Below are 22,840 nucleotides of genomic sequence, written 5' to 3'. Positions count from 1 at the left end.
AACGAATTTTAGTGAGGCTTAAACTGACTAAAACTTCCACATGGCAAAAACGTTGACCCAAACTGCCAAATCTCACACTCACGTGCTAGCGAGTCGCCGGCGCCCACGGCCTTCCTCTAAAATATACTTCGCTGATTAATGAATTTCATGCGCTCATTAATTCCCATAAAGTTTTTCTAAAACAAGAAAAATAGTAAAACAACTTTTTGCTTAGAAAAACCCCTCTATCAAAATTGGTTTGCAAGAAGCAAACCTATCATCGCCACCCTACAATTTCTATGTGCCCTCACCAGTACACATTTACATCCAGACCCTACTACAATCTCATTGTTAAACAAGGCTTAATTACACTTAAAATTCCCAATATTTTCCCCTACGTTGCACTTATATATATACCATCACTTGTGTTTGGTAGCACTTAAACACTCTAAAATTTTTAAAACTTTGACTTACATATCCTCATTAATTTTGGAACATTTACATACCCTATGGTTTTAAAAACCCGTATAGTTAAGTACTCTAAAGCTTTTGAAACTAGTACTTAAATACCTTAAAGTTTTCAAAACATGCACTTAAATACCCCTCAAGTTTGATAACTGAGGGTGTTTAAGTGCAATTTTAAAATATTTGGGGCATTTAAGTACATATTTTTTTTAAAACTTTAGGATGTTTATGTGCATGGCTTTAGGGTATATAAGTGCTGCAAAAAAAAAAAAAGAATAAATAAGTGTAGGTTTTAAAAACTTTAAGGTATATAAGTGCTATAAAATACGAGTGGGATATATGTACAAGTGCAAAGTAGGGGAAACTATATTCTGTTTCAGTGCAATTAAGCCCTTAACTAATTGCTAACTAAATTAGTCCGTGACGGCGAGCTCGAGGACGAGCTCATGCAGCAGAGATCCCAAGATTCCCATCTCCACGTCAGCAGCCACGTCGTCCTTTTCAAACCCGAAGCATCTCCACCTTCCGTTCCGCTCCATCTCGTCCAGCTGCGACTTACCGTGTTCCTCCATGTTTATGAAACCCGTGCCGTTGATCCAGTCAACAGCTGCAGGTAACAACCGTCCGATGTTTTCGTTCGTTGTTCCTGCGGACCACGATAACTCATCCACGAAAAATTCGAAGAGCAATTCGTCGGACTGGGGTTTACTGTGGAGGTCAGATCTCAGCCGATGGATTAGGTCACGGGCAGTGATCGCGTGGGGTGATGCCACGTGGACTCTGTCCGCTTCCTCCTCGGTACATGCGAAGCGGAGATCGAGGTTGAGTGGGTCCAGAAGGTCAGCGAGAGTCTCGAACCGTCGGATCTTATGCAGCAGCCTGTGCTTTGACCCTGCATCCATATGGGAAACAAGAGATTATATGAGAAAATTACTGCTACTCCCCCCCCCACCCCAAAAAAAAGAGGGGAAAAAACCTCCCATAGAAATTTGTCTTTTGGGGGGCCAATATTTATTAGTGGCGCAGTTTGTTACCCGCTTGTAATCATCACATGTGTAATATTTCTTAATTATGATATTAAAAAAAACATTTAGGAACATCTGTGGTCTTTTCCTTATCAGAGGAAGAACTATATATGGATGAACTACTAATTTAACTATTTGTATACTTATGCATCGTTTGTATTGGTCCAAAATTTTGTTTGTCGATTTTTACCCCTATAATAACTTTTATAGTATCCTTTACCCTTCTATACATGTCCTATCAATAATATACCTTCTACTTTTATAAATTAATATTTCCAATTCAAATAAAGTTCAAGGTATAGGAAACAATTTTTTTATTTTATCGGTTTTTTCTTTCTTTCTTTTTTTTTTTTTTTGAGAGGGAGGAAACAATTTCTTGGATGTATAAAAAAAATAGTAATTTTGTAGTTTGAATAATCATTTATGATGGTTTACAGGGTCAAGGTGTTAATTATTTGGAAAATTTTAAGATTAATATTATTGTAAAAGTCTTTTTCAAACTACCATAAATTCTAGCATGGGCTTGGATTCAAACTGCTATATTAATTGTATGAAATTGAAATGAAAGATGGCAGCTTTTTCTTTGGGATTTTTGTGGGGCCCCAAACGCCAGCTATTGCTTTCTTGTACGCGTGGGTGCTTACGAAAAAAAAAAGGCCTGCTCTTAATAAGACAGGCAAATAGCAAAAGTTATTATGTATTTTATAATTAATATTTAATCTTGCAAAAGAATCTTACATATGGAATGTCACATTTTAATGCAATTAATCCTACTTTAAAGAGTATAGGAATTTAGGAAAAAAAAAGGGCCATGAAGGCATACGTACTTTTAATATTATTAGCGAGGCTTTGTTCAAAACCAGAAGAGCTTGCCTCATCCTCTTCACCTTCATTTTTGTCTCCTTCCTCCTGATAAGGAAAATTCATGACTGATATCGGGCTCAGTTGTTCTTTTTCTTCTTCGGATTGGGACCCTTTGCATTCTAACTTCTCGTTCGCTCCTTCCTGTTAAAAAAAAAAAAAAAAAAAAAGAGCTAAAATAAACAATAAATAAATTTTCTTGAATAATCACAATGTCTATCCAAAAGTTACATTTAGGTGTACATGTGTGTAGTTTATAGAACTCAACTGATCAAGTCCACAATACCTGTTTTAACTCGATCCGCAAGGATCCCAAGCCCACCGACAAGAGCTCGGGCCGAATCAAAACAATTAACCATCTTTTTTACTAGCCGACAAAAATAATAACAACAAAATACTGCAAAAAAAAATTACATTGCACTTCCTTTTCTGTAGGACACCCAAAATTTTCAAGTGGAGAGCTAAGTCCAAAGATAAGCAAGGGCCCCATCTCTCTAATTGGTACGTGATAAAGACGCAAGAATCCCTAACCCTAATTTACCATGCAAAATGAATGCGTTAATCGCAATGTAATGGACAACTCTAGGCTACTCATCACGCCTAACCAAGATAAGAATACAATAAAAATCAACAATTTTAAACTAAGTAATAAACAAGATCTTAAACTAAGTAATAAAATCAATAATTTGTAAACTGAGCTAACATTAGCTCGGTTTTATCCAAAAACAAGATCATGTTATTCTCAAAATCGGACCAAGCTTGTCATAATATATCTCATTTTAGGAGGTTGCGCCCTGAAACTATGTGATCTGTGTTCACTTTAGCTTCATTCGAAATAAATCATAGTCGTAGATTAAACAATTGATAGATAACTCAGTAAATTAGCATGTGAACGTAGAAATAAGTAAAACGCACCTCTGACGGTTGTATAGGATTTTGATACAGATTCTGATTCTGGCTCTGGCTCTGAGTCTGGACATCTACAGAGTTGCTGCTCGACGACGACGACGCGAAGGACTCCGATCTTTGCTCGGCGTCCTCAGAGCAGCTGCTGGAGCTACTAGCAACAGGCGGCGGCGACGAAGTAAAATACAATGTTCTCCTCCGCTCTCTACGCGTCTCATCATCAAAAGATTTCAACCGAACAATGTCGTTAACTGTAACGACCACGGCCTCCTTCTCTTGTGTCTTCTTCCATGAGAACCTCCTGCCGAAGCGGGATTTTCCAACGCTTCTTGAATAGCCTCCAATTTTCCTTCATGTGCTTCAATAAGTTTCCATAACGCATAAGCACTATCAAAATTAGCAAGTTTGTTAGAAAATGATGAGTGAAAAGCACTAATCAAAAATCCTAAAAAGAGCTTATTCATGTTAAACAATCTTTTGTCATTGTCACACCATTTTGATTTTTCCAAAATAGGAACAACATAAGCATCCTCAATAATTTTCCATAGATCAAATTGATTAGATTGAACGAAAAGTTTAAATCTAATACGCCATTGAGCATAGGGAAAAGTATCCAAACGAGGAGCAATATTAATAGCATATCCTAAGCAAGATGAATCATTCATATCCATAGAGATGAAATGCAAGAGGCACAATAATCAAAATTAGATTAGCACTAATAAGATAACTTGGATCTTTAACTCAAGGCGGTTAGTCCTTAAATCAAAGAGCACCAAGCTCTGATACCAATTGTTAGACCCTAGAGGGGGGTGAATTAGGGTTTATGCTAATCTAATCCCAATTAAATGCCAATTAAAACTAATTAATAAGTTATCCTAGCAAGTATAAAATACAACAAGATACGTAAGCTAGGATAAGCAATATGAACAAATGAATATATCCTATCAATGAGATATTACAAATATATGAGCAAGGATATATGAACTAACACAAGGGTAAAATAAACAATCTACACAAGTGATAGGGTAATATGATGAGCAATACACAAAGGCGATATAAGATATGAAAACAAGAATAAGAACGCCAATGCAATCACAAACAAAACGATATGTTTACGAGGTTCGGTCCCCACGACCTACGTCCCCGCTCCTCACCTCGAGGAGATCTCCACTATCACAACCGGGTTTTCTACGTTCACCCGAACAACGTTTACACCTCACAATACAATCACTATGTAATCACACCTCACACACTAAGTGTTGGTCCTAGCCCGTGTCCTCCTCCTCAAGTGCTCGGTTACAACCTCTCCCTAGGAGTCAAGCTCGAGATAGTCTCTGAGCAGTAACAAGGGTTTTTGGGGTCTGGCCATCGTTTGAAAGCGCACTGAAGATGTTGAGGGAGCTCGATGGGCTTTTTTATGGCCCTTTTTTATAAATGGGAAGTGAGGAGGTAGCTTCTGTTAGTCTAAGGGATGTAGACTGCTCAAACCTGGAATCAAACAACTTGTTGGATAGCAGGTTTTCTAATCTGTTTTGATAAAAATATTCTTAATCTGTTTTAGTAACATGATTCTTAATCTGTTTTGGTAATAGCCTATTAGGATTCCTAATCTGTTTTGTTTTTTTGGTTTTAGAATTCCTAGTATGTTTTGGTTTTAGGTTTTCTATATATATGGAACACCTTAGAAGAGATTAGACATCAGAAAAAAGGGTTTTGAGAGAATTCTTCAGAGAAATCTCAGAGAGATTAGATCATATTTGTGGGCATTGTAATCTTCTGCAATATTAATCAAAGAATTATGTGGTGTAGCTCCCGATGACGTAGGAACGATTGCCGAACCTCGTTAAATATGATGTGTTCTTTCTTGTTTACTTTCCTACAAGTTTTTATCTTTTATTTGCTGTGATTTTTCTTACTTTTCTACTCCCAAACACAAGGTCCGGAAGGGCAATGGTTCGATTTGATTGTTTCGAATCCCCAACAACTGGTATCAGAGCTTCGTTCAGAAGGATTGTGAGAGAGTCATGACAGAGAAAAATAAATCTAAGATTGAAAAGTTTGACGGTTCAGACTTGACCTACTGGAAGTCGCAGATGGATGACTATCTGTATTAGAAGGACTTGTATCGCTCATTGATGGGCAAGGCTAAGGGAAAGAAGAAAGAAGAGTCAAACGAGGATTGTGAAATACTAGATAGGAAAGCTATAGGACAAATCCGGTTGTCGCTCGCCAAGACATTCGCATACAACATATTGAAGGAGAAGACGACGATGGGGCTTATAGAAGTGCTCCCGAAGATGTACGAGAAACCATCTATCGCAAACAAGGTGCATCTCATCATGACACTCTTTAATCTCAAGATGACAGAAGGACGCTCCTTCACAATGCACCTCAGCGAGTTTGACATGATTGTTGATCAACTCATCTCCGTAGACATCATGTTCGATGACGAAGTGCAGGCCCTATTGATTCTATCGCAGATGTCGGATAGTTAGGCAGGTTGTGTGATGGCAATTAGTAATTTGACGAAGAAGGACAAGTTAAAGCTGAGCGAGGTTGCTAGCATGATTCTATCCGAGGAGGTTAGAAGGAAATCGTCTGAATCAGAAGGTTTAGGTTCAGCCCTAAATTTCGAGCAAAGAGGCAAAAGCCAGAAGAAGGGGATCAGAACAGGAATCGGTCAAAGTCAAACAAGAAGAGGTCAAACTCAAAAGTTAGGCCTATCAAAGGAAAGTGTTAGAACTGCGGCCAGGAGGGTCATATATCTTCAGCTTGTAAAGCACAAAAGAAGGATGCGAATGAGCATGAGGCTCATATCGTGCATGATGCATTGATCCAAGCTATGGACATCGATTTTGATTTTTGGGGTCATCGACTCAGGAGCCTTATTCTATGCCACTGCTAATAGGAAGCTTCTTCATAACTATGTAGCAGTGAACTTTAGGAAAGTATACTTAGGGGATAATGAACCCTGTAGTGTTATTGGAAGAGGAGATGTGTAAATAGAGTTGAAGGGATCCAAGTAGAATCTGAAGAACGTGAGGCAGGTACCGAAGCTGAAGAGAAATCTTATTTCGGTTGGCAAGCTTAGAGCAGAAGGCTATGTTTTGACATTCACTGGGGATTCTGGAGGATCTCAAACGATACTATGGTTGTTGCCCGAGGTAACAAAACAAGAACTCTCTACCTCACCTCACATGCGAGTGACACCCTCGTAATTGCAGCTAGCAAAGAGAGTACAAATATGTAGCACAATAGACTAGGACATATGAACGAGAAGGGGATGAAGATTCTACATTCACAGGGGAAGCTAACTGGCATCGATTCCGTGAAAGTCGGTGTTTGCGAGGACTACATCTTTGGAAAGCAGAAGAGAGTTAGTTTTTAGATGGGTGGAATGCCACCTAAAGCTCAGAAGCTAGAGTTAGTTCATACTGACGTATGGGGTCTAACTAGCGTATCTTCTCTTGAGGGTTCGACATACTATGTCACCTTCATCGACAATCACTCGAGGAAGGTGTGTGTATACTTCATGAAGCACAAGTTAGAGGTATTCGGGATCTTCAAGAAGTGGAAGGTCATTGTAGAGAACGAGATAGATCTAAATGTGAAGTGTCTGAGATCAGACAACGATGGAGAATACGAGCTGGAGGAGTTCAAGAGGTTCTTTACTCTAAATGTGATTCGTTTGGAGAGGACTACTCCAGGGACATCGTAGCAAAATGACATTGCAGAGAGGATGAACAGGACATTGACGGAGAGTACTAGGAGCATGCGATTACATGCAGGTCTGTCTATGACATTTTGGGCGGATATGGTGTATACGACAGTTTGCTTGATTAATCATGGGCCATCAGTTCCATTAGATTACGGGATTCTAGAGGAGGTTTGGAGTGGTAAGAAGATCAATTTCTCACATTTGCGAGTATTCGATTGTGTGGCATATGTTCATATCAGTGACCATGTCATGGACAAGCTAGAGGTTAAGTCACAGAAGTGCACATGATAGCCAAAGCACCGATTAGCTTTCGAAATTGTCGATCTTCCTATTCTTTAGGATTTCTTCATCATTTTCTTCAGGAATTACCGAGGCCCCGTAACAAGACTTCTCTTTTCCTTTGCCTTTCATCCTCTTCTTGGATGTGGATGTCATCAATTGTTCATCTTCAAGCAGATTGGGATGAACCCAGAGGATTTCGCCATTTGGAGCTGTATGTGACACAAGTCCCTTTTGACGTTATCCATGAGGGTCATCATTAACGATTTGTATTTTAACCTTTGATACAGGTTCAGGTTGAAACCATAACAAAGGAACTGAACCGAAGCTAATGTATACTGTATTCGCGCCTACTTTCTTCTCTTTTGGCTTTGCGGTCACGATACAAACATTGATCAAGGTCTATATTTTGTCTTTTAAGATATAACACGCCTTGGTGGGATGATGGACCCTTCATTGATATGCACAATATTTCGGGTCTGTAGTCTTCTTAACTTCTTCCTGATTTGTAACCGGTGGAAGTTTGATCTTATTGTTATCTAAAAGATATTTAAAGATAACCAGTACTTCATCGTCCCTGAAGGAATATTTTTTCAAAAATCTAGGTTCCGAGGTCTTGGGTTGCCTTAGAGATTGTTGCGATTGGTGTGGCAGCTGGAAAGATGACTGTTGTGATTGTTGTGACGTCTGGTGAGCATCAACAGTAATCGCAAGCCCCTTTCCTCTTCCTCGAGGGTTAAAATTCTGCTTTTGAGGGTTAGCTGGTTGCTGACCTCTCTCAAGCTTCTTTCTCTTGAGAAAGCGTTTAGCTTGTTCACCTTGCACTTTTAATTCTTTCCACGTTTTGGAAGGTACGACTCTCATAACTTCTAGGACATCCAAAGAAAGGTTATTGTGGTATGTCTGAAGGATGAATTCTTCAGTGAGCAGATCTCGACAATTTACCGTTTTGTTTCGGAATCATTTAACAAAGACATCAATTGATTCTCTATCTTTCTGTTTCCCATCCAACAAAGTACCAATCGATACCTCGGTATCGTTGTCGAAGAAACTATTATGGAATAAACCTTCTATATCATCCCAACTGTTGATGCTTCCAGGCTTAAGACATTGGTACTAATCGAAGGCGGCCCCACGAAGGATCCCAACGAATGACCGGACCATCAAAGCCTTGTTTCCGGAGATTGTACCTAAATGAGACTTGAAATAAATCAAGTTTTGAGTGGGTGAACCCTTGCCATCAAAATGAGTAAAGTTAATCAGACTGAATTTTGAAGGGTAAGGAATTAAATCCCACTCCCTTGGATACGGGAACGGAATATCCGTTTTCTTCACTTCTTGAACCGTCATCAAAGCATTAACTTTGTTTTAAAGCTCCTTCATTTTCTTATCCTCATCCATATTTTTCTTCGGGTGAGTTTGAGAAGGTTGGGTAGTCGACTTGACCGAATCACCCTCATAATTATCTTTATTAGGAGGAGGATCAGCAAAGATAGTTTCATCCACCTCTTGGTCACTATCAACCTTAGTTATCCGAACCGGTATAGTATTACGCCTGCTAGATTTAGCCTTTTGACTTGATTCCGCCTGTTGTAGATGTTGTTGAGCCTGCAAATCCCTCATCTATTGCATTGTCAACTCCATATCCATTTTTATTTCAGCTCTGATCTCTTCTCGTTGCTTAACTAAAGCTTCTTGCAATATATGGGCTAATTGATCAGGCGTAATTGTGAACGATTCTCTGGCTTGTCCTACATTAGATATTGTATCATCAGAGACAACTGCAGAATAAGTATTTGAGAGTTCCTCATCTGAAGAGAACCCTTCATGCATTCTTCTATAATCTCTGTTCTAGTGGCCCTTAGCTGTAGCCGTGACATTCTTTGAGAGAGGCCCTGATCAACTTTCCCTCCCGGAGAAAAATCAGGATCAACGTTGATTGAATATCGTTTTCCTCTATCGGTCATATTGATAGCGACCTCTAGAAGCTCATTATGTTGAACGGTAGATATTCTTTTGCGGAAATGCCTTGGCCCAAACTTTGATGTTTTGGTAGAAAGTCTTTGGAATACAAAAACCCTTGGCGGTTCGACTTTAGAGCAGCTGCATTCAGACAACACTGCTTTGATAAGCTTTTCACATACACAATGAGAGCTTGTTTCTCGAACAGTCCTTTTTCATGATTTGTTTCCACCCTTAGTTTGATAGTACAGCTTGTCAGTATGGTGACTAGAGCAACCTATCTTCTGTTTTTATGTTTGTACCTTATTGACATACCCAAGATGACTTGTTGTCGCCTCTGAGCGATCCAATGTTATATGTTTAGATCCACCCCCTTGCGGGGATGGAGTCTTTACATGCCCCAAACGAGAAGAAATTAAAGTTTTCCCCTCTTGGGATTGCTTTGTCCTGATAGGAGGATATTTACAACCCCCAGCGTAAGAGTTTATTCGGGGTTCGCTCATTAAACCCAAGTGTTCCTTGACCAGAGCTTTGCCTCAATCATCAGATAAAGGACCGAGGTGATCTGCCATTGTGATCCTTAATTTTGACATGTCAGGACTGACCCACGGCTTCACTGGTAATGTAGCAGATGTGGTTGCAGTAGACGGACCATGAATGCATGTCGATGGTGTCGAATGAGAGGCCTTGGAAGCTCCTCTTTGGCCGAGACAATTAGAACTATCTCGGATATAGCTTTCTTGTCTGAGACACTTGCAAGTGTCTCGGATATGGCCTCTTTGTCCGAGACACTTGCAAGTGTCTCGGGTATGGCTCTTTTGTCTGAGACACTTATAAGTATCTCGGATATGACCTCTTTGGCCGAGACACTTACAACTGTCTCGGTTAAAGGATGTATTTCGCAGATCTGATTTTTGCACAAGTTCAGATTTATGAATCCAAACTTTACGATTCTTTGGTGATTCTTTGACCACCATTTCCTTCTTGCCTTCTTGTGTTTGTGGACGAAGGGCACGGGCACGAGTGGCGTTTGCACGGCACTTTTGTATGCGTTCTTTAAGGGTCGAATGAGCCCTTTTGACGAGAGTCCATTTCTCTGTTGTAAGTTTAGTAGAGATGTGAGTAGTTTGTCATTGAGGCAACTAGACCACTCGATGCTTCCTCGACTCTAGGTCCGCATAGTAACGAACCCCATTGGTTTGTTCCAAGGCCTTAGCTATTTGATGAGCGCAGTGCTGACGTTGTCTCTGACGAGCCCTTTTTGTCAGTGCCAGTGGGTTTTGATTTAATGACTCCTTAACTGGAGAAGAGTCATTGTGAGCAGAGATGTTACGAGTAGAATCCTTAACAACAATCGGGCGAGAGTCTTCACCTGTAGCATTCGACGGAGTTGAAAACTTGAAAACCTTCTTATAAGGCAAAATCTTCCTGCAATTGCGAGGCGAGGAAGATTTTACAGATGAGGATGATAAATATTCCTCAAACTTCAGTTGGTCGAATTCGTACTCTGCCGTGGACTCAACCGGTATCTTGATCGGCTACGACACGACGATCTCGGCAGCGAGACCGTTAGCTCCCACTGTGGTCGCCAGCATGTTTATGTTAGGAACAAGTTCTGTTGTAGAATTCATTATAACTGTTTATCAATTACAATGAATACAAAAGAGTGAGCTTCGTGCTTTGTAAAACTACTCTTTATAACAAAAATTAAATTATAAGCTCCTTAGAAACACACGCAGGATCGTTGTTTGGATCGTTACTTACACGAGATCTTTGCTTGTGCCGGGGGTGTGTTAGCCCGTGGACCACCGATTCACAGATTCTGATTGAACCGTGAAGGCTATTTGGAGATTCTTGCTTTGTTTAGAAGTAAGAAAAAAGGTAAGTGAATATCTTATCAATGTAAGATAAACACTCTTCTCAAGATCAAGTCGAAGCTTAGATCTTAAGGAATCCCAAAGTTGCTGTTTTCACTCGAATTTGATGAAAACTCTCTCTCTCTCTTGAGAAGAACACTCCAAAATACTCAAGTTCTCTGCTCAATTTGCTCTCTCTGCTTGGATCCTCATCAGTAATGGTCCTAGGAGGTATTTATAGCCTTTAGGAATAATAACTAAAGATAACAGTTGAAAAGAAGTCATATCGGGGAAGTTCTATTTCCGAGACAGTTGTAACTGTCTCGGAAGCGTGATTGAATTTCCATTTTCGAGACAGTTGTAATTGTCTCGGAAGCATGCTTTCTTTCAGCTATTTTGTAACTGCTTTAAACACGTTTCAATGCCATGATTCTTGCGGTTGTGGACGTGATTCCCACTTGTAACTACTCCTCCACATTCAAACACAATCTTTGGTAGTTATGGAGCCATGTGGTACACACAAATCTTAAGAAAACCTCTATTCTCTCTCCTTAGCTTTCGAGATAGTTGTGAGTGTCCCGAAAGTGGTAGACTTCCTTCATGCTTCCGAGACAGTTGTAACTGTCTCGAAAGCGTGTTGGCTTATTTACAATTTTTGAGACAGTTGCAACTGTCTCGGAAGCGTGTTGGCTTCTTCACAGTTTTTGAGATAGTTGTAACTGTTTCAGAAGCTATAAGCTTATTTTGTGCCTTAAAACTCGTGTGATGTGTTTCTTGTGTATTCTTTAGTTGATCTTTAGCTTTGGATGATCCTCTGCAACTTAGATGATAACGTTTATTGCCTTCTCTCTGTCTTGAGCTACATACGATGATCTATAGGTAATTTTTAACACCTACAATGCAGTAGCAGAATGGGATGACAGAGAGGTTGAATCGATCTTTACTGGAGAAGATTCGATATTTGTTATCACAGAGTGGTTTAGAGAAGATCTTTTGGGCCGATGCACTTACATATGTGATCCATCTCATTAATAGGTTGTCTTCATCTGTGATAGAGGGGAAGACCCCTATGAAGATGTGCTCGCGAGAACCAGCACATGACTATGATCAACTCAGGGTTTTTGGGTGCCCTGCATTTTATCATGTCAAAACTGATAAATTAGAACATCGAGCTAGGTAAACCATCTTTGTGGGAGCATGGTGTGAAAGGATACAAGCTTTGGGATCTAGTTGATAAGAAGATAGTATTTCTTCATGGTGATCTTGGTGAAGAAATTTATATGACTTAGCCATTGGGGTTTCGAGCTGTAGGGGAAAAAAATTGGTGTGTACATTAAAGAAGTCGCTATACGGGTTGAAGCAATTTTCGAGATAATGGTATACGCGATTCGATAGGTTTATGCTCGACAAGTCATATATTAGGAGCCAGGTTGATCCTTGCGTATACTATCACAAGCTTCATGAAGGTGCATACATTTATTTGTTGATTTATGTCAATGACACGTTAGTTGCTTCTATTTCCAGATCCGCAATTAATAAATTGAAGATACAGCTTTCTAGTGAATTTGATATGAAGGATTTGGGTGAAGCAAATCATATTTAGGGATAGATATCAACAAAGACAAGAATAAGGGTAGAATTTGTTTAACACAGGTGGCTTATTTGAAGAAGATGTTACAATGATTTAATGTTAGTATAGAGACGAAGCCAGTTAGTGTACCTTTGGGAGCCCATTTGAAGCTTTTAACCGATCTCTCACCAAAGCTAGTTGAATATAGAGAGTTGATGTCGAAGACTTCTTATACAAACACAGTGGGAAGTTTAATGTGCGCAATGGTATATACGAGGCCGGATCTATCACAGGCAGTTAGCATGGTTTCACGATACATGCATGACCCAGGTTTGGATCATTGAGATGTCATGAGATGGATTTTGAAGTACATTCGAGACACTCTCAACGTTGGTTTGATGTTCACTTTGACCCGTGTGCCGGTTTGTTGGAGATGCACCTTGTAGTCTATAGTTGCTTTGTCGATGACAGAGGCAGAGTATATGGTGATTACAGAAGCTGTTAAGGAGACAATTTGGCTTCAAGGACTTTTGGAGGATTTTGGTGTTTTGCAGCGATCTGTCACCATTTTTTGTGATAGCATGAGTGCTATCTATTTAGCAAAGAATTAAGTTTTGCATGAGAGGACGAAGAACATCGATGTTCGTTATCACTTCGTCCGGGATGTTCTTGAAGATGGGGATGTGGAGCTTATGAAGATCCACGCAAAAGACAATCTAGCAGATATGCTCACGAAGGTGGTCCATAGCAGCAAGTTTGATCATTTGTTACGGATTTGTTCTTGTTAAGGCCTGTCAAGACCATTTGGATGAACTACGGGTGGCTTGATCCCATGGAAGAGGGGGTACGTAGGCAACCACATTAGTATAGCCGGATTTGTGAGACGACACATTAGTGCTCGTATTGGAGTCGGTTCAGTTTTGGGATCACTTTGCCGAAGTGGAGAATTGAAAGATTGGTGAAGTATCATGCATGCACAGTAGTAGGACCATCAGTCGACTGATAACAATGACTACTCGACCGATAATGGGTACACTGCAGGAACATAGAAAATTTCACTAGACAGTCGACTGATACACTCCTATCAGTCGATCGATAAAGATCTACCGGTCGACTGATGGGAAGTCATCAGTCGACTGATAGCGGGCCGGTCAGAAACTTGTTTCCTAGTCTGTTTTGGATTTGGGTTGTTTATATAAATAGAAGCACGTTGTTAGGGTTTTTACTAGAGAAAAGAGAGTTATTTGAGCACTTTGAGAGGGATATTATTGAGAGGGGGTAAGACCTTGTTGGTTAGGGTTATTGTGATAGTTTGAGAGTTGTAACCCATTGTATTTCTCCTCCATATAGTAAAATCTCCCCATCATCTCCCTGTGGACGTAGGCAATTTGCCGAACTATAAAATTCTCTGTGTTTGCGTTGATTTTGGTCATTCTATTGTGGATTGCATTCATTGTGATTCTTCATGCATTGCTTACCGACTCATTGTGAATATTGAGTCTGCTTCTGCCGGGCGTAATAATTTAGTCATTCGTTCTGCATGTATATAGGGTCTATATGTGAATTTAATATTGATGCAAGGGGTTATGGGTGAGCATGTGTTGACCCAGCCTAGCTCGCTGTGGATTGTAACCCTACCTAGCCCATATATTATCGGCCTCGACCTGACCCGAGCTCCACCAACTCTGTGGGCTAGGTCAGGTTTGAGGCTAGGCCCAAGGACCAAAGTGTTTAGCTTAGCCCACATGCAGCCAGGCCTGTTCCGTCAGTGAGCAGCAATGATAACTCAACATTTTACATTCCATTCATAGTACTATAAAGAGAAGGAATAAAACATGAAAGATCTTATAGCTCAAGTCTATGTCTGACACATAATACCATAATAGTCGGTCACTCATGACCATTGTAATTCATGTTATCAAAATTATTAAATTAAACTTATAGCATGCAAATAGAAATCTAAAAAATAAATTAAACAGAAAAATTTGGCCTCTTCGAGAAACAGTCTTGCAAGCACTGCCCTAGAAGATTGATGACCTGCTTATCGTCCTAGCGCATATGATCCCTTCTCCCCTAGCAATAAAAACCCTCGTAATTAGCCAGCTTCTGTACTTAGGTAAGAGTAAAGAGCTTCTGCTCAGATGAAGATGGTTGCCCAAAGTAAAAGCAAAAACTTGGATAAAAATAATAGCTTTGAAGAACAGAGGACAGAAGAGAAGAACTTTCATTTCGAATCTATGTTTTTTCGAGCTACCATACGACTGTATATATAGGGCTGGGAACCCTTTAGCCGGTGAAAATCTCTGCATAACGTTCGCTAAATTCACGCGTAACGTTCGCCAAAATCTCGCAGCCGTTACACTCGTTTTCCATGTGAAAAATAAAAGAAATGTGTAAAATGATGTTTGAAAAACAAAAACGCGTGCACGTGCGGTGTGGCATGGCGTGGTGTGGCGTGCGCGCGGCGCGGCGCGGAGAGGTGAGGTGTGGCATAACATGCGCGCACACGCACGATGTGATTTGCAAAGCCCAAATAATAGAAAGCCCAAAACACCCCCTTCTTTGGAATCCTCAAAGGCCAAAGGAAAGAGAGCTAATTTAAACAACCAACTATTCATCACACTAGGCAATGTGAGACTATTCATTGAAGGTAAAATTGCCTTTTCTCCCACAACATAGCCAACAATCCTCCCCCCAAAGGCAATGTTTGACTAAAAATTTTAAAATAAATAAATCAATAAATTATAAAACAAATATAGGTTGGACAACCTTTCATATCGTGAATTCGGGAGATGTAGTTTTTGGTTTTGAACCTTTCCTTAGTGGGTTCATCACAACTTTAGGGACATAATGGACTAGGTCTTGAATTTGGCCCATTGTACCAGATATTGATGAAATCACACATAATACGTCTTTATCTATTGAGCAAAGTGAGTTGAGCGTTAAATGCCATGCTCACAAGAACTGACTCATGAGAGTTTCTAGGGGTTAGCCCAGCCTCCCAAACCACGGTCATTATGGTTCCTCTCACGTAGGTAAGTCCTCCAAGGGTACTATAGCTGGATATCATACCCTTCACAATACATGCGTTGGAATTATTAAGAGTAAAACTCAACCTAATCAGCTATATCATAAGAGCTTCGTCACCATAGAGAAGGAGTAGTAGCAAATGCTACTGTAATGATATATGAATATATCTAGGTCAATGCTCCACACAAGTGTCACTACTCCACCTTGTTTCTACCACATTAAACCAACATTAGGACTGCATCTCTAAATAAAGGTTAGGTTTTCGCTGTCAGTGACCTCATCCATGGGCTTAACCTCATCTCCCTTGATGAATCTAGAACCATACTCCTTGTAGACCCTTAGTCAAAGGGTCAGCAAGATTCTTTTCAAACTTTACAAAGTCTAGAATCACAACTTTGCCTAGTGGGTGTTGTATAGATTTATATTTTATTTGAATATGTATGTTAAGTCTTTTTATTAATATGCACTTGCTTTAGAAGCTCTATAGTGGATCTAGAATCAGAGTGAATAGAAATTGGAGGAGAGAGTTTAGGGACCAAAGGAAGTTCAGAGAGTAGATCCTTTAACCATTCTGCTTCTGTGCAAGTGGTATCAAGAGTAATTAATTTAGACTCCATGGTGCTCCTGACAGTTACTGTTTGCTTACAGGATTTTTAGGATACAGCTGCACCACAAAAAAATACATATCTAGATGTAGACTTTACACTGTTGGAATCTGTGACCCAGTTGGCGTCACTATACCCTTCTATTATATCAGGGTACCCAGTGTAAGTCAAGCAATAGTCAACTATGTCTTTCAAGTATTTAAATACTCTCTCTAAGGCAATCTACTGATCTTTGCTAGTGTTGCTGGTATACCGACTCAGTCTCCTTACATCATAAGCTATATCGGATCTAGTCCGGTTGGATATGTACAAGAGAGATCCAATTAGCTGAGAATACTTTAGCTGGGAGACATGTTCACCTTCATTCTTCTTCAAAGATATAGAAGAGTCATAAGGTGTAGAGACAAGTTTAGAGTTACGAAAATTAAATTTGATCAGTATTTTATCAATACTATGAGAAAGACTCCAGGGTATTCCTCTAGTGTCTCTAGAGATTTTTATTCCAAGTATCATGTCAACAAGACCTAAGTCTTTCATGTCAAAGTTTTTGGAGAGATAATTCTTAACCTTTAAGATTTCTTCAAGAGTTATTCCAAAGATAAGGATATCATCAATATAGAGACATAGGATGATATAGTTATTGTTTATCACTTTAGAATAGACACACTTATCGTGTTCATTCACAGAGAAGCCATAATGTGCAATAACTTTTTTAAATTTCTAGTACCATTGTTTAGGAGCTTGTTTTAGACCATACAAAGATTTAACTAGTTTGCAGACTTTATTTTCCTGACCTTTGAGAATGAAGCCTTCAGGTTGGTTCATATAGATTTTTTTCATCTAAATCACCATTTAGAAAAACAGTCTTGACATCCATCTGATGTATGGTCAGCTTATGAATAACATCAAAGACTAATAATACTCGAATAATTAAGATTCGAGCTACAGGAGAATATGTATCAAAGTAATCGATACCCTTTTGCTGAGTATAGCCTTTAGCTACTAATCTAGCTTTATATTTATCAATGGAGCCTTCATCTCTAAGTTTCTTCTTGAATATTCACTTACAACTGACAGGTTTACAATCTGAAGGTAAGTCGGTGAGTATCCAAGTATGATTTTTCATTATTGATTTTATTTCATTATCAATGGCTTCTTTCCAGAAAAGCGATTCAAGAGAATCTATTGATTCTTTAAAGGAGCTTGGATCACCTTCAACAAGAAAGATAAAGAAGTCTTCTCCAAAATCCTTTTAAATTTTACCTCTTTTACTTCTTCTAGGTTCAAAATCTAGAGGCTGAGAAGAACTAGAAGATAGTAGATCAGAAGGAAGAGATGAATTAGTATTTTCTAAGATTTTGGATTTGAAAGGAAAGATGTTTTCAAAGAAGAATGCATCTCTTGCTTCAATGATAATATTATTGGATATGTCACTGATTTCAGAGTTAATGACTAGAAATCTGTTAACATTACTATCTAGTGCATATCTAATAAATGCAACATCAATAGTCTTAGATCATATTTTTCTCTTCTTAAGTTCGGGAATAGCTACCTTAGTCAAGTAACCCCAAACTCAGAAGAAGTTCAACCTAGGAGTTCTCTTCTTCTAATATTCATAAGGAGTTATATCAGAAGATTTGTGGGGAATCCTATTAAGAATGAAGCAAGCAAAGAGAAGAGCTTCACCCCAGAGATTTTCAAGTGCTCCTGAATTGAGTAACATGCAGTTCACCATGTCCATAAGGGTGCTATTCTTTCATTCAGCTACCTCGTTAGATTGTGGTGTATAGAGAGCCATTACCTCATGAATAATACCATGCTCTTAGCAATATTCAGTCATTTCATTTGAGGTATACTCTTCCCCACGAGCAGATCATAAAATCTTGATCTTCTTATCAAGTTGATTATCAGATTCAACTTTATACACCTTAAACTTATCTAAAACTTCATCCTTAGTTTTGAGAAGATTGGTATAACAATATTTGGAGTGATCGTCTATAAAAGTCATAAAATATCTCCTACATTCTCGAGTGAGAACTCGGTTCGAGTCACACACATCACTATGAATTAATTCGAGAGGTTCGGAGTTTCTAGTTATAGACTTGAAGGGGGTTTTAGTGTGTTTTCCTTGAACACAAATCTCACACTTATATGAGAGGTCATGAGATGAGATTTAGGAATAAGATTCAATTTAATCATTCTCTATAATGTTTGGAAATTTACATGTCCGAGTTGTCAATGCCAAACATCACAAGATTCAATAATTTGTGCAACAGGAGATTCAAAAATTTTATTAGAACTGGAATTGATTACATTGAGTTTGAAAAGACCATTACAGATAAAACATTTCCCTATGAATACATTATTCTTTATAATCACAAATTTATTGGATTCCTTTATAATCCTAAATCCAGCTCTAAGGAGAAGAGATTCACTGATTAAGTTTCGGCGGAGAGATGGAACATGATGAACGCCTTGCCGATTTAGAGCTTTTCCAGAAGTTATGATGAGCTCTATGCATCCACTTCCCATTATTTATTTGGTAGAGTCATCTGCTAAGCTTATGCTTCCTCCACTTAATTATTGGTAAATTGAAAACCAAGTGCGATCATTGCAAACATGAATATTAGCTCCAGAATCTAAGTACCAATTAGTGGAAGAAATAAGAAAATTTACAAGATAGGAAGAAGAGGCTAACCTGAAGGAATTTGGATTTTCTTCAATCATATTTACTTTATTGGATCCATTTCCTTTTGGAGCAAGGTTTGTCGGTTCCTTCTTCCAATAGAAACAGTCGGGAGCCAAGTGGTTGGTTCTACCATAGACATAGCAGAACTTTCCATCAGACTTATGTCTGGAAGAATTGAGATTTGATTTGGAGGATAATTTGTTGAAGAATTGCTGGTTTTTCTTGAATTTCTTTCCTTTGGGTTTGAAATTCTTAGATTTAGACTTATCCTCTACCAAGTTCACTTTAGCTTTTATTTTAGTCTTGGTTTTGGAATTTTGTCTATACTGGTCTTCAATACAAATAGCCTTGAGGGCTTCAGTTAATGTTGGATCTCCTTGCTTGTGTCGGAGATCTCTAGCAAATTTAGATCAGGAGAGATGGAGTTTGTCAATTAAACATGAAACTTTAAAGTCATCAGTAAAGGAGTTTCCCTTTGATTAGAGGTGACGAAGGAAATCTTGGAATTCAAGAATTTGTTCATTTATAGGTTTGTCATCAACCATCATGAACTTATTGAAGGAAGATGAGGTGAAACGCAGAATTCCGACATCATCAAAGCCATATTCTGCTTCAAGAGCATTCCATAGGTCTTTAGCACTTTTGAACTCATAATATATGTCATAAAGGTTGTCCCAAGAGCATTCCATAGGTCTTTAGCACTTTTGAACTCATAATATATGTCATAAAGGTTGTCCGCAAGTGCACTAAGGTCTTTAGCACTTTTGAACTCATAATATATGTCATAAAGGTTGTCCGCAAGTGCACTAAGAATCCTATGAAAATAATAATAGTTTATTTCTTCTAGTTTATATGACTAGAGAAGGAACTAGCACCAGAAACAGAAGTGGAAGATGTAGTTTGTTCAGGATCAGGAGAGTTGGAGTTCATAGGTTGAGATCCAAATGATGAAGATTAAGAAGTGTCAATGGCAGATAGGAGATCTAGGATAGTGAGCCAATATCTCATCTGATTAGCCCACCGTTTGTAGTTAACACCGGTGAACTTCTCAGGTTTAACACTCTTGGAATGATCTGTGTTAGCCATAAGTCCGATTGAAGTTAACTAGTCTAGGTATTTTGAAATATGAAGGAATGGAAGATTTTGTCAATACCACTCGACTAGTTACTTAGGAGAGTATGACTTTAAATGATGTATTTGATCAATAAATATGAACAATTAATTACATAAAATGAAAATTATGAACAATGTAAGCAGAATAATATAATTCTAAAACAGTAATTTACAAGATTAATTTAAGTAATACTTTTTTTTCCTTTGGATTAAATTTCTAACAGAATAATTTTTTTAAAATAATATTTTGGGAACAATTTTTTCTGGTTAATGTAAGTAATTAATTATGGCAATTAACAGGAACTGATAGCAGTTAATTATAAATTCATTCGGATTTAAAAAATCAACAACTATAAAATACAATCTTCTAGATTGTTATGAAATTATTAAATTAAACTTATAGCATGCAAATAGAAATCCAAAAAATAAATGAAACAGAAAAAATCTGGCCTGATCGGGAAGCAGTCGTGCAAGCACTGCCCTAGAAGATTGAGGACCCGTTTATTACCCTGGCATAGATGATTCTCTCTCTCCTAGCGGTAAAAATCTCCGGAATCGACTGCCTCTGTACTCGGGCGAGAGTAAAGAGTTTCTGCTCAGATGAAGACGGTTGCCCAAAGTAAAAGCAAAAAGTTGGATGAAAACAACAACTTTGAAGAATAGAGGAGAGAAGAGAAGAACTTTCGTTTCGTTTCTGTGTTTTTTCGAGCTCACCATAGGGCTGTATATATAGGGTTGGGAACCCTTAGCCGTTGAAAATCTCCGCGTAACGTTTGCCAAATTCACACATAATAATTCGCCAAAATCTCGCAGCCGTTACGCTCGTTTTCCACGTGAAAAATAAAAGAAACGTGTAAATGAAGTTTGAAAAACAAAAATGCGTGCGCGTGTGCGTGCGGCGGGGCGTGGTGCGCTCGGCGTTGCATGCGCGCGCGTGTGATATGCAAAGCCCAAACAATAGAAAGCCCAAAACACCCCCTTCTTTGGAATCCTCAAAGGCCAAAAGAAAGAGAGCTAATTTAAACAACCAACTATTCATCACACTAGGCAATGTGTTACTATTTATTAAAGGCAAAATTGCATTTTCTCCCCCACCATAGCCAACAATTTATCCCTAGAAGAGATAGGCTGAGGTAGTTTCAAAATTTGAAAGAATGCGAGAGTACACTTTTTGCACCCTACCAGGGGAGTAAAGATGAAAATGAACAGTTGATCGTACGCATGTCAGGTAAAAAAGGAGGGAGGAGCACGTGCGGGGATTGACGGTGGAGGGGGACAAGTGTGCGAAGAGCCCGTGACCGGGATCCGAGGTACTGTATTGAATGCGGAATCGCGCGGGGGCGCGTTCAGTGGGCTTTGGTTCCCTCTCCGAGACAAACCAAGAGATCAGAAGTTTTTCGCGCCGTGTTAGAATTTGACTAAAATTTTGAGAAAGATCTTGCTCGTTACAGATGTCTGATTATGAAAAGGATTTGAGATAGGAAAGATTTCGGGTTTAAGATTGAGATATTGTTTAGAAAATATATAACATGCTGTGTACTGATTATGAAGAGTGAGACCTGGAATTTACCAGTCCCAATCTCTTTGCCTTGCGATTGCTCTGCACTACGTGTACTGATCTAAAATGCTGTGTTCAGGTTCATTAAATTTCACAAGACACCCCAAAGTTTCAGACCGTTCCCCACGAAACCTTTGTTTTTCCACTAAACCCACCAATTCCCTTCAAATCCTCCAACTTCAAAACCATCGATCCGTCTTAGACTATAATCTCCGTACATGGTTAATTGTAGTTGCAGAGATCCTTGTATTGGCTCTTGAGCCACAAAAACGTCTCCTTAACCAGATGAGTTAAATTAACGAATTTTTTTATAATTTCATAACATCAGAAGCAAGATTCAGTAAAGAATACAAGGCGTATGAAGTTTTCCAACAAGACAAGAGGAGGACAGGGAGCTCTGACCATGACCTATGCGCGAGGGAAAAGAAAGTTGGGGGGTTTTGTGGGGAAAATTAGGGGGGGTTAACTGAGGGAAAAAAAAGTTTATAGAGTGTTTTCGCGGGGGACACCGAAAGGTTTGGGTGTTTTGTGAAATTTACACATATTTATTTATGTTGAAGTACTCAGGCCTAGTTCAGTTATCAATCTTGCACTTATATGCTCTTTAATGCAGTGGAGTCGGGATGCAGCGATTCTATCTACTTTATGTCTTGTTTTTCTCACAGCAGTCCTAAATCTAAATCTTGCGCAGATCAGAATGTTGTCGTTTTATTCAATATACATAAGCACAGCTATGATATACGCGTATACGGAATATATTAATAAGTTTAGTATTAGGGAAGTAAAAATCTATTCAGCTAAGCTGACCCACTTCGAAAATGGCTCACGTGAAGTCAGATCTGGTCTGGTTAAGTCAACTGGGAGTGTAATTATTGCATCTCTTAGTTAGTTTAGGTGCAGTTAATCTTGTATAATAGAATCCAATGCTTGGAAGTTTCAACTTGACACACGTTTGATGTTGCTAGGGATGCAACCAGTGTTTGGATCATTCTCGTATGAATGAGAGGGTTATTTTTGCACTTTGGAATTCTAATATTCACATTTGCTTTTTTAAACTTCGATATCCTAGAGTTTTGATTTGACACTTTGTTGTCATGACATTTATAGCATTTAAGAATTTGATACCCTAAATTTTTTTCCCAACACATTGATACCCCAACATTTATACCTTTTATGACTTTGATACCCCCCAAGTTTACCCATTTTCAAACCCTGATACCCCAA

At 38.8% G+C, this 22,840-nt stretch overlaps 1 protein-coding gene across 1 annotated transcript in view; it reads right to left on the bottom strand.

Moving 5' to 3' along the window:
- Positions 816-22,840, bottom strand: part of LOC109839275 — a 56,160-nt gene continuing 34,135 nt past the window's right edge. The window contains exons 2-4 of the mRNA XM_020407704.1: positions 3,246-3,564; positions 2,297-2,474; positions 816-1,336 (exon numbers count right to left, since the gene is read on the bottom strand). Of these exons, the coding sequence (XP_020263293.1) occupies positions 858-1,336; positions 2,297-2,474; positions 3,246-3,564 (976 nt within the window). The 3' untranslated portion in view covers positions 816-857. The remainder of the gene's footprint in view (positions 1,337-2,296; positions 2,475-3,245; positions 3,565-22,840) is intronic.

The sequence above is a fragment of the Asparagus officinalis genome, chromosome 4 (genome assembly GCF_001876935.1).
Source record: "Asparagus officinalis chromosome 4, Aspof.V1, whole genome shotgun sequence".
In the NCBI taxonomy this organism is placed as follows: domain Eukaryota; kingdom Viridiplantae; phylum Streptophyta; class Magnoliopsida; order Asparagales; family Asparagaceae; genus Asparagus; species Asparagus officinalis.
The sequence above is the reverse complement of the archived record's forward strand: the minus strand, read 5'-3'. Positions and strand labels throughout refer to the sequence as shown.